Below are 18365 nucleotides of genomic sequence, written 5' to 3' on the forward strand. Positions count from 1 at the left end.
AAATTAAAATAACTAAGTACTTAATTTAATAAATAACATGTAATTAATTTTCATTACCTCAAGCACTTGCCATATCGCCGACATAGTTTTAGTCCCAGGTTCAATGCCATAGCGACATACTTTGTCCAGAGATCGAATTAGGTATGCATACGCAGCTCCTCCCCAATCATAACCACAAATATCGTCTATAGTAGTAAGACTCGCCAAATACCCCAAACGCACCGTGCTATTGCTTTTTGGACACAAAATATGACCAATAGCATACATCATAAAAGCTCGTAAACACATATCCCTGTCCACCTTTTCATCGGAATAGGCATAGCACGTATATTGCTCCAAACGAACCAACTTGATGCCACCATACTGAATGTCATTTTCATTCAACAATGGGAGATATTCTTCAGCCAACTCAAATGACTCAAACCTCTTATCATAAGCCAGCGGCTTCCCAACTCCAATACGCAAACCAGTCAACATAGCGAAATCAAGTGGCGTGATTCCTAGCTCCCCACATGGTAAGTGAAACGTATGGGTAGAATCCCATCATCTCTCCATAATGGCTTATGTTAAAGCATGGTCGGCCTGCTCATCATCTATTTGTGCAAAAATGTCGAACCCAATGTCATTAATGAACTGCCTAAATTCGACGGTGTCTATTAATTTGATCCACTTCAACACAAGAGTCCAAGTCCCTTTGAGACCAATTTTTGGAACTGTCCCACCATTTCGAAGACTGTAAGATACATGTGTCTCTTCATTTGGAACAACACGTTCATACGTCGTGGGATCATCCGATGTAATAGTAGGATTTGTATCCTCTGAACGAGAAGATATTTGTTTCACGGCCTTTTTTCTACTCCTTGAACTCCAAAGTACACGCCCAAATCCAGACATTTTACTGGAGATCAACTCGAATTAACCTTGATAAATTGGTAACAAATATGTGAAAAAAGTGGACTCCTTGATTTACAGCTTCCGTGTATGTGAATAAGGAAAACCAGAAAGCTAGCAGAATACAAGCACACATAAGCAAATAAATCTTATTCACGCACTCCTTTGGTAAAATGGGAAATAATAAATAAATAGTTAAAAAAATGCAATTATAACCATAAGCATATCAAAATCAACTGGGACAATCTAGATTCTAAGTACTCAAAAGAAATTTATATGCCTGTTGTCGAGAAAATAATGGACAAAAACAAGGGGATGATAAAAAATACAAATACTAATAGGTTCCATGCAAGATATCTATAAGAAAAAACAAATGAGGGTTTCTAAACCCATCTCTGTTGGACACGTAAGAGTTTTCAAGAAAATAAAAACATGTTAAGTTTGCTTTCAAGTGTCAAACCTTTTAACATTCGTAGTAATTTTCATTTTAAATATGATAAGTTTACTGGGTAACAACTCGGTAGGGCATGTACAGTAATGGGTTTGGAGTTGTAACTACGTGACAGATGCCAATGAATTCCTGTGCAAGAGTGAGAAAGGTGGCTGAGAAGTATAGCCTTAACTTTAAACAAAACTACATCAAACTCTTAAGACATCCAAGGAAGCAGTTATTCATACTTCTTCAAAGTCACATCAAGTGCACCACAGGACAGTATCACCTGAGGGGCTGAGGCATGATGCTCAGTACACACTTGAACGATGTAAAGCAAGTACAAACAACAAAACATGGTGTATCAAAAGTATAATGAAAATATTTGAGATTTATACGTGTGGAAAAGTTGCTCAATCCAAATCATAAATAACTGTTACAAGCAAGTACAAACAACAAAACATGGTGTATCAAAAGTATAATGAAAATATTTGAGATTTATACGTGTGGAAAAGTTGCTCAATCCAAATCATAAATAACTGTTACTCTACGCCTCAAAAGCATCTCCTACTCCTATTCAAAAGCATAATTTCCATCTCCCTTATTCTTGGTTATAATAGAGTAATTCAGCTTATGTATCTAAGCCTACTATCTCTTGTATTGCAACCCACAAGTCAATCCCCAAGTCACAACAATGATCACAACCCCCTATAAACATATAAATTCTAAACAAAAACACAATATAGAATTCGTTTATAAGAAAATGAACAAAAGAAAAGAAGAAGACCAACTTACAAATATGACAAGGTTTAAGTGTGGCTGCTGTGGACGTTGCTGTGTTTTTATAGTTGTTCGAGTGTGGGCTCCAATCAAAGCAATACAAAGCGAAATCTAGCAAAACCACCGAAGAATTGTTGGTTGTTGAATTGGAAGTGATGGGGAGGTGGTGCTAAAAGATTTTGGGGCGAAATGGTTGAGGAAGAAAGTGGTTCTGTTTAAAAGAGGGCGCAGGGGCAGTTTCGTCTTTTCAAAATTTGGGTTTTCATTCTGCGTTGGTCGAAGTGGCGTCGAATGGGTTTTTTTTTTTTTTTTTTTGTTTTCAAACCGCACTGGTCGAAGTGGAAAAAAGTGGCTTTCAAACCGCGCCAGTTCAACTGGCGTAGGATGGTTCAAACCATTGCTTCGCCAACTCCACTCTTTATCCGTATATCACTGTGCTTTTGAGGGATAGAGCTGAAGAGTAGCACACCATTGGACTCAGCCTAACAATCAAAACACACAGTGACTGTTCACTGTTGTAAACAAATGCCACTTTTTTTTAGTTGACCCGTCCACCCTGTCTAATCTCTTTCTCCTCTTTTCAGACAACACTCAAAAAAAAAAGCCCATAAAATCACCGCCGTCATTTTCTCATTCCAAAAAACTTTCCTCTTCCTCTTTTCTTCAAACCAAAAACACATTATGAACTAAAAATAACAATGAAGCTTTTTATTTGAAACACTTGAGCTGAAAAAAAACAAAAAAAAAAAAAATGTTCAAGTCAGTTGTTTACCATGGTAAAAATTTACTGGGAGAAGTTGATATACACCCAATAATAAGTTTAAAGCATCAGAAGGTGAACTTTAAGGAAATTAGGATTAGTCATTTTTCTAAACCAAGTGAGAGATGTACACCTTTATCAGTTCTTCATACTATTTCAAATGAAGGTGTTAGTTTCAAGATGGAATCCAAGGGAGATTTGATGTTGGGGTCATTGCATTCTACATTGCTGACAGAGAACAAGGTATAAATGTTTGAACTGCGATGGAATGAACAGTAATAGTTCACTTAATTGTTAAGTTGTGTTTTGCTGATTGAGTATGAAGTTATTAGTATTGAAAGTGAGTCTTACATGCCCAAGTTTAACAGTTAACTTAATACAGTACCATTGGACTAGTATTTATTTACTGAGTTTTTGATTTTATACTTTTTTGTTCATTTATGTTTGTCAACATTTATTTGCTGAATGAAACATGAACTTATGTATTGTTTAGAAGATTAGTTTCGTGTTAATGTTATCAAAGACGCTTTTATGGGGGTACCCTTAGGTTTTCCTCATTGAGTTTGTTTCTTTAATGAATTGAATGAGGCATGTTTTGACACACACTTTCTTTTTGAGTTTGTTCCTTTAATTAATTCAGTGAGACTTTTCTGCGATACTGCACTCGAGGGAAACCATGGGAGGAAACTGCTATAACTTGATTATTATGAGTAGGATAATTTGTATATTTTGGAAACACATTTTCTACTTCTTAAGTTCTGACAGAATAGATGAAACTAAATGCTTTTGTGTACTGAACTGGTGATAAAGAGCGAAGAGAGGCAGTGTGGGTTGAAATTTCTTTCTCAAGTTTGTTTTCCTAATATATTATTGATTGAGGCCTTGGGCCTCAGGTAAACTGTATGAAAGTTTAGGATTAGGCCTCAGGTAAATTGTGTGAAAGTTTAGGATTAATAACTATCAAGTTTTTTTTTCCAGCCGCTACTCTTTGGCCCAACTCTTAGGCATGGCAGGTGTAATTTATTATTTATTGTGCATATGTAGTAGTGCCATCTCTTACTTAAAAAAGCTATGCATTGCCATTTGTGGTTTCTTGGTGACAAATGAAAATAAATGTTGTCATGTTTTGTGCAATAGTTCGATTGAGTGATAAATGATTTTTCATGAGATTTCATTGTTGTCAGTTAACCTAGTCAGAAGACACCAGTACAAATGAAATTTTCCTTTAAGACAATACTGTGGTAACCTGCTAGAAGCTTCTTGTTTCTCCCCTTGTCTCGGTCATAACTCATAACGAAGCAAGTATATAAGTTGACAGATTATTCACATGTTAATTCTACTTCTATTCTATATCAGACAATCAGTAGAAGGGAGTATTTATGTAGAAGTAAGTCAAGGTGTACTAGGATGATCTTTGAATGCCTCTGTCTTGTATTGATTATGTGCTTGTGTTTTCTTTTCCATTCTTCGTATTGATATTGGTAAAAAGGAATTTTGGGGAAAACATGGTAAAGGCTAAAGGCCTGAAGGCCCTGATGTACAATGATGAAGCACAAGGTGAGTGAGAGATTTTAAGTCGGCTACCCATCCACATATGCCTTTTTCACTCCATTGAAAACAAATTCTTAAGTTGAATATGTTAAATGGGTGTGCTAACTTCATCAAAGGGGTATCCTTTCAATCAGTGGAGTTAACTTCTATTTATTAATAGCGTGTTACTTGTGTATGTGTACTCCACTTTGTGAGCAATGCTCTGAGATATTTAAATTTCCTCTAATAATATCGCCAAGATAGTAGACTGTCTGGTGAGAAAAGAGAATAAGGTTTCTAGAGGAATATGGGAGGATTTGGGTGTGGGACAAAAGCAATAAATTTTTGGTCAAGTCTTTGTATGGGGTGCTTGCTAAGCAGCAAGCCTCAAAGGTGATTGACGGTCGTAAAAATGGTTACTAGTTTTCCACATAAAAGGTATGGAGGTCCACTACTATTGTTAGATCTTGCATTCTTCACTTGGAAGGCCTACCTTAGGCATATTTGAACATAAACTCAATGCCAAAGGATCTAAGTTACATTTACACGGATATGTGGGTCTGTATCCGACACGGATACGAAGTGTCTGACACAGAAAATATAAAAAATTGAGGTATATCACATACAATATGTGTCTGTGGACACGACACGTGGATATGACTCGACCCGGATTATTTTAAAAATGTGGCATGCCGATGTAACGTAGCAAAAGATTGAAAGTGGCTGTTGAGTGCTCTTTTTGTGGGGTTGAGGACCACACTCTTGTCCATTGTCTGTTTGCTCATCGAGTTTGGGAGTTGTTCGTCTCATCTTCCAACAAACCTTATGCCCCGCAAGGTAACATCAAGAGGCCCTTAGTCGAGATATTATGTACACATCTTTCACTGAAAGTTGGTTGGATAGCAGAGCATCTTACCAAAGCAATAGTGTGGGTGCTTTGGAATGAAGGCCATCAGCTTTGAGCAGAACACAAAGGAGATGCACAAATTGTGGTCAAAGTCAAGGAAATCTTGTATGATTGGATTACTATAGTGATATAATAGTTATAATGGTTTTTGCTTTTTACATTTGGAAGGACAGTAGTTTTATTTATTAGCTCCGTGGTAAATGGAGGCTACTTGTTGTAGATTGTAATGCTAGTTTCCGTATGACGTGTTATATATATTTCCGTAATTCCGTTCAACTTGAGAGAAAATTAGTTACATCAAGTAAAATTAGTAGTTGCAGGAGAATATGGTTGAGCAAAGTCACAAGAATGGCCATATCCTCAGAAGAAAGCCATTATTTCTAAGAAAATCTTTTGTAGTTTGTTCAGCAATACATGTAGTTATTCAGATATGTACTCCGTCGTGCATTCACGCATATATTCATAAATATGACCTTCTTATTGTTCTTGTTTTTTCTGTGTGATGTTAATGTATAATGGAGGCAATTGGGTACTTTTTGTGCTTACAGACAGCGATTATGCTACTAGGAGAAGAGGAGCTTCATCTGGTGGCCATGTCATCTAGGAATAACTCAGAGCAGAATTTCTACTTTTGGTGTTTTATTGTTGGAAATGGACGTTATGCTTCTTGTCTGGTCATGCTGAACCTTAGATGTCTAGGCATTGTATTTGATCTTGATGAGACGCTTATAGTTGCAAATACAATGCGTTCATTTGAGGACCGGATTGATGCCTTGCAACGGAAGATAAGTACTGAGATAGATCGACATCGCATTGATGGTATGTTAACTGAGATCAAGAGGTATAATGATGACAAGGCTATCTTGAAGCAATACGTTGAAAATGACCAATTTGTTGACGATGGATTAATCTTTAAGATTCAACATGAGGTTGTTCCAGCTTTATCTGACAATTATCCAGCGATTATCCGTCCACTTATAAGACTACCGGAGAAAAATATCATTCTGACACGAATAAATCCTACGGTATGAAATCATTCATTTCAGTTTTGTTATCAGAACCTCTATGAGATGCTAAAAACATGAATCTGCACCTGTAGTTTAATGACATGCATCCCTAAAGTTAGTTGGTATCATAGAGGTCAGAGAGATTTAATTCAGAATGGTTCAGGATCAGTTTCCTTAATTACATGTAGATGCACGCCTTCTATCTCTTGGCTTTAAGTTGAATTGAAATATTCGCTATCCTTTTTATAACAAATCAGGTTCTTTCCGACTTTGGGTGTGTGAGTTTCTTTAAAAGAATGAAATTGCTTCATTTCTAATATACATTTTTGTCTTAGAAATCTCACGATGGACCTCTTCACTGGTAAAGTTATTTTAGAACAGTTTTTACATGCCATATACAGTATATGCTCCCATCAATTGATGCTCTTGTATTCATTTTAGGTTCGTGATACGAGTGTTCTTGTAAAGCTGAGACCTGCATGGGAGGATCTACGGAATTACTTAACTGCAAGAGGCCGCAAGCGTTTTGAGGTATATGTTTGCACAATGGCTGAAAAGGATTATGCCCTTGAAATGTGGAGGCTTCTTGATCCAGGATTAAACTTGATAAACTCGACGGAGCTATTGGATCGCATTGTGTGTGTCAGAGCTGGTAAGTTGTTTAAAGATTCATTTGCTTGTATATTGCAAACCCTAAAGTTCACTCTTGATATTGTATTAGGCTCGAGAAAGTCTCTGTTTAATGTTTTTCATGACGGTATATGCCATCCTAAGATGGCATTGGTGATTGATGATCGTTTGAAAGTGTGGGACGAGAAAGATCAACTACGAGTGCATGTTGTTCCTCCATTTGCTCCGTACTATGCTCCCCAAGCTGAGGTATAGCGCAGGCTTCTAGATTCTCATAAGCACAATATTGTCTCCAATAAATGCTACAACATGCTCATTTTAGGGAAATTTTCACATTGTTAATTCTCTTCTTTGTAGGTAAACAACACAATCCCGGTTCTCTGTGTTGCAAGAAATGTTGCATGCAATGTTAGAGGCAGTTTTTTCAAGTAAGAATATGTTTCTGCTTGAAATACAATAAAAAATTGTATGTCTGCATATCAAGACCACTGGAAGCCTGTTTTTCCGCACTGATAGCATGTCATGACCTTGTTTAAACTTATTTTGACAGAGAGTTTGATGAGTGTATCTTGCAACGGCTTTCTGATGTTTCCTATGAAGACGATGCGCCAGAGATTCCTTCCCCAGATGTGAACAACTATTTGATGTCAGAGGTGAACAATGCTGGAGAACCAGAGGTAATTGCTTTTTAGGTATATTAACTGCCACTAGCACAGTCAAGTATTTTCTGTGCTATGACACTATCTTGAACACATCTGATTATTCTAAACTAGGTTACCTCGCAACTCAAAATGCTAGGAATTAGATTGGTCCAATAAAAGCCTCAAGTGCAAATGCTTTAGTATTGAATATACTGGATTGATTGTGTTAAGTATGCAATATGTACTGTCTAGTTGATCACACAGTATGGGGTTCTATTGAGGGACTGATTCATATGTTTTTCTACTCTGAAGTTATCTATTTAATTTTTGTAGGACGATACTTTTGGTTCAAACAAAGACCCAGTTCGTTTCGAGGGCATTTCAGATGTCGAGGTTAAAAGGAGGTTAAAGGTAAGTTGTAGTAATGTTGCTGCTGATAGTATTTTTTTCTTAGGTTGTGTTTAAATGACGGCTCAGCTCTGTCCTGCAATAGTGTAAATTCAGGATAAGATCTATCATTTGTTTTGTTTGCAGGGATCATATGATCTGAAGGAAGTTGCTTTACAAGGGATCTTTCTCTGCTCTAATTTTCTTTTCAACAAGCGTGTGTTTTAAAAAAGTATTTTTGTTAATCTGCAAACAAGAATATCTGAATATAATTAATCTCAAATCTTTTCAAACCTTTTTTCTTCCCTTCAGGAGGCAATTCCTGCTCCATTACTGGTCAATGATCTGAACTTAAGGCTTGCTCCTCTCCAGCTCGCAATGGCTACATCAGCGAACATAATTTCTCAACCGCTTTCTCAAGGGTCTTTAGTACCATTTCATGATAAGCAATTACCTCAGGTCATTAAGGTAGTGGGTAATTTCCCTTCCCAAAATAGCTTGCAAGGTTCTCCTGGTAGAGAAGAAGGTGAACTCCCTGAATCAGAATTAGATCCAGATACAAGGAGGAGGCTTCTCATACTGCAGCATGGACAAGACAGGAGAGATGATTTGACCAGAGACCCTCCACTTCCAGTGGTATCCCCTGTCCAAGCTTCACAACCACCAGTGCAGTCGCATGGAACTCGACCTCCGTTGGAAGAGGAGATGGGCACAAGGCAACTGAGTCAAGAAGTGCCCAAGAAATTTCCCAGGGAAATTCCTTTGGGATCAGAAACTATGCATTCTGATAAGCACCGACATTCTCGCGCAACTTCTTTTCATGGGGTAGAAGGTTCTGTTAGTTTAAATAGAGCTCGTTTCGAAAAGCGGAAATTTTCTAAAGAGGTAATTGATGTTGGTCTTTTAATGGTCTTAAGGTAAATGCGTTAGATTAATCTGAAAGTCTGTTCATCTGTAGGCACGTCAAAGAGACGATCGTTTGCGATTGAAACAATCACTCTCAAATTATCATCCTATCCGAGGTAGGTTTTGACCTCAGCACTTATTCATTTAGCAAGGACATGAGTACATTGAAAAATCTAAAATGCTTGGTTGCCTATTTTATGGGTCTTGGTTCTTGTGAGAATGTTTGGAGGTCCAAAGGATGATTTTGACATGTTATGAATTATATTTCCTATCTGTCTCTTCTACTAAACTTTTCAACATCTGTTACCTTAGTTTACATAGGTGAACTGTTTTTACTTGATCACAGATTGATGGCAGTGCGTCTTATCTATTAAAAAAGGATTAACTAGAACCCAACACTACACCCCCCCCTCCCCCCAATAAGTAAAACAAAATGATCCAACGGCATTTTCTGTGAAGAAACTTAAGCTTGTAGCCATTGATCTTGGTATTTGCTGGGGGCATGTCTAATTAACCCCAAAAAGGGAAGTGTCTTAAAGCTCGATCATTGTCTATACATGATATGAGATGGATCCTCCTGCAAAGCCTCTTTTTTTTGTCCGGTGTACAGTATGCACAGCAATTGTCCGCCCTTTTGAATCTTTCAGCCTCGAGTGAACGCTTCTTTGTTTCTGGTATGTAGAATATTTAACGTGAATTATATCCCTGATTTAGTCAGAGATACATGTGGGTTTATGTGTTTTTCATATTTTACCTCATGCCAGATTTTAAAGCAATCATGCACTGGACATCTATCTGTCTGGTTTTATTGTTTTACAGTTGCCAGGGCTATATTGAAATTATTAAACATCTATGGTTGAAAATACTTGGTTTTCACTTATATATCACTATGGCAACGTTCAGTTATGTTGGAGTTGGAGTTTAGAAAACTCTTCTTGCTGAATGAGATGATTTTTGTTGGAAAACGATCCTTTTACGAGACAGCTATAAATTGAAAGTTGTTTGTTGTTGATGTTTCTTTCTACTCTTATATCTTAATCATGTTTTTATAGCCTAAAAGAATGCTGTTTTTTTCTTTCTGTTTCAGGTCATTTTAGTAATTTACCTTTGGTTAATTTGAATTTACTCCATTAGCTGGTCCTACAAAACTGGGTGTTATGCAGCAGCGACGACCTCCTTGTCCTTATATTTTGTTTTTTTTTTGTTTTGAAGGGGAAGGATTCCCTTGGGGTCCATTGGTTAAGAGAAGAAAGGATTCACATACTGAGCATGGAGAAGATAGTCTATTATATGCAGAAACTCCTGTCAGGGTTTTACAAGATATTGCTCAGAAGTGTGCAACAAAGGTAGGAAATAAGTCTCTATTTATTCATTCTTCTTTACATTACTTTTGATATACATTTTAGCTCCTAATCCCCTCTATATCTCCCTTATGTTACTTGTAGGTGGAATTCAAGCCAGCTTTGGTTTATAGCACCACGTTGCAGTTCTCAGTTGAGGTTGTCTTATCTCAAAGTCCAATGTTCTAACTCATATATTAGTTGGGTTATGTGAATTAGATGTGTATTTGTGAACATCTTGCTATAAGAATTATGGATAATATGGTATATATTACAAGTGCAAGAAGCTTGTAATCACCATGTGGTGTTCCAATTAGGACATTTCCTTGGGTTGAAATTGACCTGGTTGGATGATCCATGATTTGTGTGGCTGATATCTGGCTTCACATTGTCAAACTTTTTGAAGAGGAATGATGGTTCAGATATTTAATCTGCCTTTTGTGCTGATTTTGATCGAGGGAATCCCTAGGTGGGATTTACTGAAAGCTTAGAGATATAGTGATACATATTTTTGTCTATATGATAGTCGTTATGATCTTTATATTGTTTCAAATGTTAACTAGTCGTGGGCAGTGTTGTTAGTGCTAAGTCTTAAGCTGACGACGTAAGGTGTAAGACTTGTTTTGACAACCAAAGTTAATACTATATCAACATTAGTGGAGGAGTCCTTCAGGTAAACCAGGCGTCAGTGTGAACTATAATGTACAATTTGACAATCCTAAGTTCAAGCCTCTGAGTTAATTAAAACCAATTTTACTTGGATTATATACATAATTTCTTACTTTCTCTCTGCAAGCTGTACGTCTCAATAAGTCAAAAACATTTTAACTGAAAAGGCATAATGCCACTTCAAGAATAAAAGCAGAAATTTTCTTTGGCATGGAAAGGGAGTGCTTTACTAAAAAGACTGAATAGTTGTGGAGGGAGAATTGAAACTCCAATGCTTTAAAATCTTTCAGCAGGAGCATTTGAATTGATATTGAATTTGTTGACCACTGTCTTCCCGTTTAATTGACTTCCAGAGTTTTACCATCTAGTTTCATGATGTCATGTTTATGATATGCTTAGATTTGTTTGTCTTGGTCAGTCTGACCTTGATTTTTTCCCTTAATGTTGCCGCTGTGATATAGGCAAATAACACTCTTCCTTTCGTTTCCTTTGTTCTTTTTGTTTCTTTTTGTAGGTTTGGTTTGCTGGAGAAAAAATAGGTGAAGGAAATGGGAGAACAAAGAACGAAGCCCAACATCAGGCTGGCGAGTGTTCTATTAGGGCTTTGGCTAGTAAGAGACAAACTAATGTTGTTTACTAGTGTATTTTTGATTGCTCGGCACTTGTGGTTATGTTTTTTTTTTTTCGTTGTTGTGGATTGCTCAGCTAGGGCTGCAATTATATAAAGTTGATAAATATAGTTTGCATATGTGCAATGAAGTCTTACACTTAATTTTAGATACAGATCCCACATGGACTCCAAAATGGGAAATGGGATACGAATATTCCATCAGTTGTATGAATTTGGGCTTCCTATAATGCTATCTAATAAGATAATCACAAAATTTTGTTATGGCTTTATAGGACATGGTGCTAGTCAAATTCGTGATTTGATGAAGTGAGATGAAGGCAGAACTGGAGTGTTTTCTCCTTATCTACAAAGTCTTGTAGTGCTTATTTTGACTTTTGATTTTCCTTTGAATTATGGAAATACGGTGTAATGGGGAAAACTGAATTCCTTGGTAGACCCAATTTGTAGTGGATAAGCTCCATCAGATGAGCATGCTTAAAGAATCTTTCACCACCATCATGAACTTTCTTGGAGAATTCTCCTTATAAAACTATCCATGCCCTCAAGATTTATTTTTCTTATTAAAGTTGTTCTTGACGATGGTAAAAACATTCCCTAGATACATTGACACGGATACGTGTGTCCGTATCCGTGTGCCGACACGAATACGAAGTGTCTAATGCGGAGAAATATTAAATTCTTAGGTATATCACACACAATATGTGTCTGTGTGTGTCCGACACGGACGCGTAGATACATATCTGACACGGATTATTTTTAAATGATGGCGCGTCCATGTAACATAGAAAAATTCCCTTTCGTGCTCCTGTCCCATGAAGATTCTCTAGTACAAAGTGGGTTTAGCAAAGAAAACTTCCTTGTCCAATAGAATACACCTTATTATTGACTAGATACTGTGTTTTGGGATGGATACTCAAGTTAGAAGATGATTCTATCTCCTTTTTTTGTCCTTCGTCTTTCCTGAGTAATGGTATTCTTGTTTTAGTTAGTTGTGAAATCTGTCAAACTTTTTTTTATTATATTTCTTAATTTTTGTTTTTTTATTATATTTTCGGGGAGGAATGGGGATTATAATGTTGGCTGTTGGATTTTGCCTTCTTTTTGTGACATTCTTCTGTCATTTCTTTGTGAATCTGATCAGTGTGGACTTTTATTTTCAGATAAGTATCTGTCACCTGATTCTCAGAAGAGTGAAAGTGATGCTGTTGGACATTCTCCTTCATTTGGACCTCATTCAATTGCGCAGGAGGATCCTGTACCATTATCGATTTCTTCTGAGCCGTGTAGATTTGTTGACCCAAGGTTGGGAGGATCCAAGAAATCGGAGGATTCTGTTTCTGCCCTTAAACAATTGGTGAGATGCCAAGCACCTTGTAGTGCTGTATTTCACAATTTCATTTCATTCATAGTGTATTGATCTTGAAAGTTGTAGTTTAATGGGCATTGACATAGAAATGATTTACATTTCAGTGCTTTAAGGAAGGTCTTGCTCTAATGATTAAAGGTCAGCCTACACTTTCATCAAATACAACGGAAAAAGAGGAAGAACAAGCTCAGGTTAGCAATTTTAATTTGTAGTGACTAGTGACCATTTATGAAGGAGTCGGATTACAATTTAGCGCTTGAGAAACATGCTTATGGATCCATAGAAAACTTAGTAGAGCCCCACATCACGCGTACCAACTAATAATCAATTTTTAATCAGTTTATTTTTAATGCTTTGGGTACTTAAATTTTCCAATCAACCTCAGGAATAGATCTCCCAAGTATTTTAACAACGCAGATTTGAAGTTTTTTATTTTTCTAAAGAAATCGCAGTGGGCTTATACTATATGTTAATCTCTAGATGACCATTCTGTTTGTACGATCTCCATGTATACTTTGAGCATTAAAAGCGTTTTCCCTTGATATCTTAGTCACTAATCACTATTCGGTTGGTAGGTTCTCTATGTACAGTTTGAGTATTAAAAATCTGTACTCTTGGTTGGATTTCTTCAGTCATTTGTAAGGTAATGTTAAGGGAAATATTAAAAGCATGCCTATTTTATTTTTATGGTTTTTTATGAGAAGAGCATGCCCATTGAATTAAACTAAATGAATTATCTATAATTGTTTTCATTGAAAACTATATTTCAGGTTGAAATAGAAGGAAAGGTCTTAGGTAAAGGAACTGGGTCAACATGGGAAGGAGCTAAGAAACAAGTATTACCCCTCTTTATCATGTTTGCCTCTCTGGCATTCTCTCACTATCCTTTTCAAGACATATAATCTGAATATCATGAGGGACCCTTTTGGCAGGCTGCTGAAGAGGCTCTTGATAATCTAAAATCCATGTTTGGCACTCAGAGGCGCCCAAGTTCTCCCAAGTGAGTCTTTTTTGTTTGGTTTGTTTTTACCTGTTTTTCTTTTATTCTTCTGGGAGCTCTAGTTGCGTAGTTATATGGCGCTTATTGTTTATGTTTGCACAGGTGAGTTATTTTGTTCTGTTTGTAGTTTGATGTTTAGGTTTAATACTAATCATCAAAGGTGTGACATCTGCATTCTGGCTAGTTTTAGTTTTAGAATCTGTGTGTGACAAAAGGTGGCCATATATCCATGAACACAGTTTGCTCACTTGAATGAAATTATACTGTATTCAATAATTCTTTGAGAACTTGAAACAATATGTGGAAGACACCACCATGCTTAATTTCACTTTGATGTCGGTTCATCAAGAAGCAAATGATGGGTCATATTTCAGGATGTGATGTTAGAGCTGTTTGCTTCTTGCCAGTTATAAGTGCTTGCCACATATAAGTCAGTGTAAGGCAGGCAGAGAAAGACTTATATGTTGCAAACTAAGGGGGTCTACCACTTATTAGTAGCTGAAATACAAACACCCAAAAAAAGTGGTCAGCCACTTACAAGTTAGAATAACAAGCTACTTATAAGTACTAAAAGCAAACATGCGCTTAAAAGATTTTGGTGTGCTCGCTAGCTGTCTCATCCTCCCCCCCTCTCCTTGAACCGCTGGTGTGAAGTGTATTCATTGCTATCTGTTTAGCAAAAGATTCTTCAATTTTGAGAGCAAAAGATTGCAATTTGGAATCAGCAAAGAACATAGGTGTCTATTTAGTCTATTTAGTCTAATAGTGGGTAAGACCGTAAGATCATGTAGCATCATTTAAGATTAACCCGCCTTCAATTTTAAAAGGTTTCCGTTCATTTAGATTGCTAAGGAAGGAAATGAAAGTAAGAACAGTGGTGACTAGATATTAATTCAAATCCTTATGTGGGTTTTTTGAGTAAAAAGTGGGTCCTTTTCCTTGGAAGAAGTGTTTTTTCATGTGGTACCTCAACCTCATTTCTTATGGTGTTCATGGATGATGTTAGAATTCTAAGAGGATATCTCCAGAGAGGATTAAGGATTGGGCTGCAGGCCAATGTTTTAGGAAGTTTCTATTATGTAAATCTCTGATATTTACTTATATCTACTGTGTTAGGGCATCTCCAATGGGGAGTGTAAAATTACACCTCCACATAGGCTCCACCTAGATGCCATTAGGATTTTACAACTCCAATTGCATACTAATGTATAGACTATAATTATCCACACTCTATAGTCCCCAATAGAGAAGTGTAAAAAAAAATGGATTTTAAACTTGGATGTCACTCTAAGTTTAATTTAAAGAGAGATGTCACTCCAATTGACGTCCGAGTTAAAAAATTACAATTCAACAATTTAGAACTAGAGAGAGGCGTCACTTGGAGTTTACACCGTCCGTTGGAGATGCCGTTTTACAGAGCTGAAAGCCTGAAACCAACTAAAGCCCTATCTATCCTCTTTCTCTCCAAACTTCCGTCTCCATTAACAAATATTATAATTTTACTATTGAAAATAGGTCGGGGCATCCAACATGTCCCTTTTGTATGTGTGTGTGTGTCTTCTGTTTGCACATGAACCTATGGCTTAGCGGTTGTGCATCGCTCCCAGGTTATGGATTCAATTGTTCTCGCCAGTGATGCCTAACAAGCTAGTGACAATGACTCGAGTATGTGTAACGGTATCCGACGTGACAAGATACCGACATTAGAGGTATACAACCCTTAATATGCCCGTCTATCATATCCGTGTCGGACGGATTTAAAAACATATATGGAGTGTCGATGTTAAATAGCTGAAGGCTATAACAATATGAACTTGTGTTATCTATAAACTTACTTATTATATTGTTAGATAAGGAAGTTGATATCCTCTTTAAAGTTGTATTTGATTGCATGGCCTGGACAGAAGTGCAACCTTCCGTCCATTTCTGGACTCCTCTATTAGGAAAAATTTGTATGATGAGGAAAGTTGATACTGAGAATAATTTTCTTAAGCAACTAGTTTATGCGAAGAAATGTTTTCAAGTTGAGAGTGATTTCAGTACCCTCAAACTCCAATCTCTCATGCAACTATTACCGCATATTTGATTTCAGTTTTCTTCCTGATTAAGTAAATCTTCTGACATAGAAGTTAACACCCACACCCTCTGTAAATTGCAATGCCTGCAAGCCTCTGGAAAATGGAACCTTTGGCCATTTGATTGAACTTTTTACGAGTGTAACTGTTCTCTGTTCATCACAGCAGTTTTATTGTTAGGCATATTGGTGATAAGAACATATTTTTAAGTAGTTCTGATGTAAAATAAACATTATAATGAAGCACTACTTAAGAATTGGTGTTAGCACAGGTGCCGACTAGCAGAGTCGGTAAAACCTTTGGGTGATGATACCAGAGGTCTGGGGCTCGATCCTCACCAGCATAAGAGAGTTATTGTTCTCATTTAAAACAGGCTTGCCAAAAAAAAAAAAAAAAAAAAAAAAAAACTAACTGGTGTTAGCTTCACTTATGACTTTTGGGCCTCAGATTTGGTTATGTGGGAGAACTAAGGTCCATCAAAATGGAAAATAAAATAAAATATTCGAATAGCCCATGCGATCAGAATCATTTTAGTGTTACAGTTTAGATAGTCCATCTTCTCTTCTTGTTTTCTTGTTTGCTTATTTCTGGATATCTTGTATGGTGCAGAATGTTGCAGACGCTCCCAACTAAACTCTTGAGTCCAGAATCTTCAAAAGTATTTCAATGGGTCCCGTCGTCTGCTAGATATTGACAAAGGCATTCGTAAATGTTAATCTATTACGAGATATCAGGGACCAGGGAGACTTACTTTTCCAGAGTAAGGTGCGCTCCATGATTTAGTTGGTTCTAGATTAAATGTTTAATTGGAGAAAGCAGAAGATTGCAGCCATATGTGGATTGAGCAGATACTGCATCTCTAGACGTACATTACTCTGGATCGAGATTGTGTATAAGTTAAGGTTGATAAATAGGTGAACTTTCAGCTATTTCCCGTTAGACATTAGCCGTACGGCATCTCTTCTGCTGGCTTCCACACCATGTGGTTTTGGCTGTTGATATCAGTCCATTTTGTTCGGTACAGAGCTGATCAACTTGGTAAAAATGATGTTTTTCTTGATTTTCCGGGCGTGAATTGACATAGTAAAAAGGTCGTGTGATGAGAAGTGAAATCTTGTGTTTTCACCACAAAATGATCTGCATTCTGTGTACTATGAAGTAAATAATCTCTAGGCAGCAGATCTCCCGCGCATCCAAGCAGTAAATTTTGTTAGACTCACGCTCTATATGAACAAGCCGTGTCTTCCAATATCATGCTTCTTTGCTGTTCTTTATGAAGGATATGGTGTTAACTTTGACCAAGGGTGTCTTTTTTTTATTGTACTTTCTTCTCATGGTACATAGTGATGTATATGTACTCATTATTTGTCTGTCATCGCTTACAAGGATTGAATATTATTTCAAAAGGTTGAATTGTGAGTGCAACCTTAGCTCTGCCGAAGTCAAAGTATGGACTTGCAGATTTAATAGATGCAGGTGATTTAACCAGCTTGCCTTGGGGAAACCATATGCTTTTCATCTTATATATTTATTAACAGGCTAACCATCCAGAAACAATAGGGGTAGTTAATTGATGTATAATAAGTTGGTCATGCTATCCAACAAGCAATATGGTATATCTCAACCGTACTTTTGATTTGACACTGATGGTAATTTATCCAAGCAGGTTTGCATTCATGAATTGTAGAAGGAAACCGTCGTTGAGAATTTGATAAAGTGAAGTACCACCACTACACCAAGTTGCTGCCACTTCATTTTCTGGTTGGTATGTGGAGCGAATGAATCACGTAGCCAACAGTCAATGAGGTTCCAAGAAAATTTTCAAACTGGAGCAAGTGCAAGACGGACAATTGTAGCAGTTCTAAAACACAGATGATGAACGCTTGCCAGCAGTTGGTGTGTTCGGAAAATGTAAACTGTGTTTGTTTTTTGTTACACAATGTGCATCTTCCTATTTTTGGTAACTACTGTATGTTGCCTAGATGTACTCTCAAATCATTATGGTTGAAAAGGTAGAGTACCATGATCATAGTACAAAATATCCCGATATATCGTAATATTTGGAGATATCTATTTAGATTTCAGAAAAAATATATAAATATCACGATATGTTTAGAGATATATAAAACTGTAAATATCGGTAATATTTCAACAATATTTGTGATATTTTGTGTATATAATAATTTTATTTAATATTTAGTATTATATTTCAAATAAATATAAATAATATATCATGATATATCAATAAATATCTACAATAATTATGATATTTATTGATAGTTTGAATATATCTATAATATTTGTATGTGAAATAATGTCAAATATTCCAAAAAAGAAATATATCCACGATACATATCCAGAAATTGAATATCGATAAATTTTGTTTGTAAACTTTTTTGAATTGTATTCTAAAAA

The 18365-nt window shown here is 36.5% G+C and overlaps 1 protein-coding gene across 6 annotated transcripts; it reads left to right on the plus strand.

Annotated features, from left to right (window-relative positions):
* Positions 1–2713: 2713 nt before the first annotated feature.
* LOC147476045 (RNA polymerase II C-terminal domain phosphatase-like 1) lies at positions 2714–18130 on the plus strand. Of its 6 annotated transcripts, XM_086581947.1 has the most exons (19): positions 2714–3104; positions 5847–6323; positions 6747–6957; positions 7027–7184; positions 7293–7363; positions 7486–7612; positions 7910–7987; positions 8276–8848; positions 8922–8985; positions 10082–10215; positions 10315–10368; positions 11393–11489; positions 12670–12863; positions 12980–13066; positions 13451–13518; positions 13646–13711; positions 13808–13875; positions 16560–17426; positions 17617–18130. In XM_086581947.1, exons 1-15 carry the CDS (start codon positions 2853–2855, stop codon positions 13475–13477), a joined length of 2604 nt encoding a protein of 867 aa, XP_086438073.1. In that variant the 5' UTR covers positions 2714–2852; the 3' UTR covers positions 13478–13518; positions 13646–13711; positions 13808–13875; positions 16560–17426; positions 17617–18130. The 6 variants fall into 6 exon arrangements, with proteins under 6 accessions (XP_086438073.1, XP_086438068.1, XP_086438069.1 ...); XM_086581942.1 differs by lacking the exon at positions 13451–13518 and having other exon boundaries at positions 10315–10371; XM_086581943.1 differs by lacking the exon at positions 13451–13518 and having other exon boundaries at positions 10315–10371; positions 16560–16715.
* Positions 18131–18365: the final 235 nt, after the last annotated feature.

This window comes from Coptis chinensis, chromosome 9, assembly GCF_015680905.1.
Source record: "Coptis chinensis isolate HL-2020 chromosome 9, ASM1568090v1, whole genome shotgun sequence".
Lineage (NCBI taxonomy): Eukaryota > Viridiplantae > Streptophyta > Magnoliopsida > Ranunculales > Ranunculaceae > Coptis > Coptis chinensis.

What these genes read in the sequence shown, in the direction of transcription:
- LOC147476045 (XM_086581942.1), top strand. Translation starts at nt 2,853, where the DNA reads ATGTTCAAGTCAGTTGTTTACCATGGTAAAAATTTACTGGGAGAAGTT. An exon ending in ACTATGCTCCCCAAGCTGAG is followed by an intron (nt 7,185 to 7,292) that starts GTATAGCGCAGG and finishes TCTTCTTTGTAG; the next exon opens with GTAAACAACACAATCCCGGT. An exon ending in AGGCGCCCAAGTTCTCCCAA is followed by an intron (nt 13,876 to 16,559) that starts GTGAGTCTTTTT and finishes TGTATGGTGCAG; the next exon opens with AATGTTGCAGACGCTCCCAA.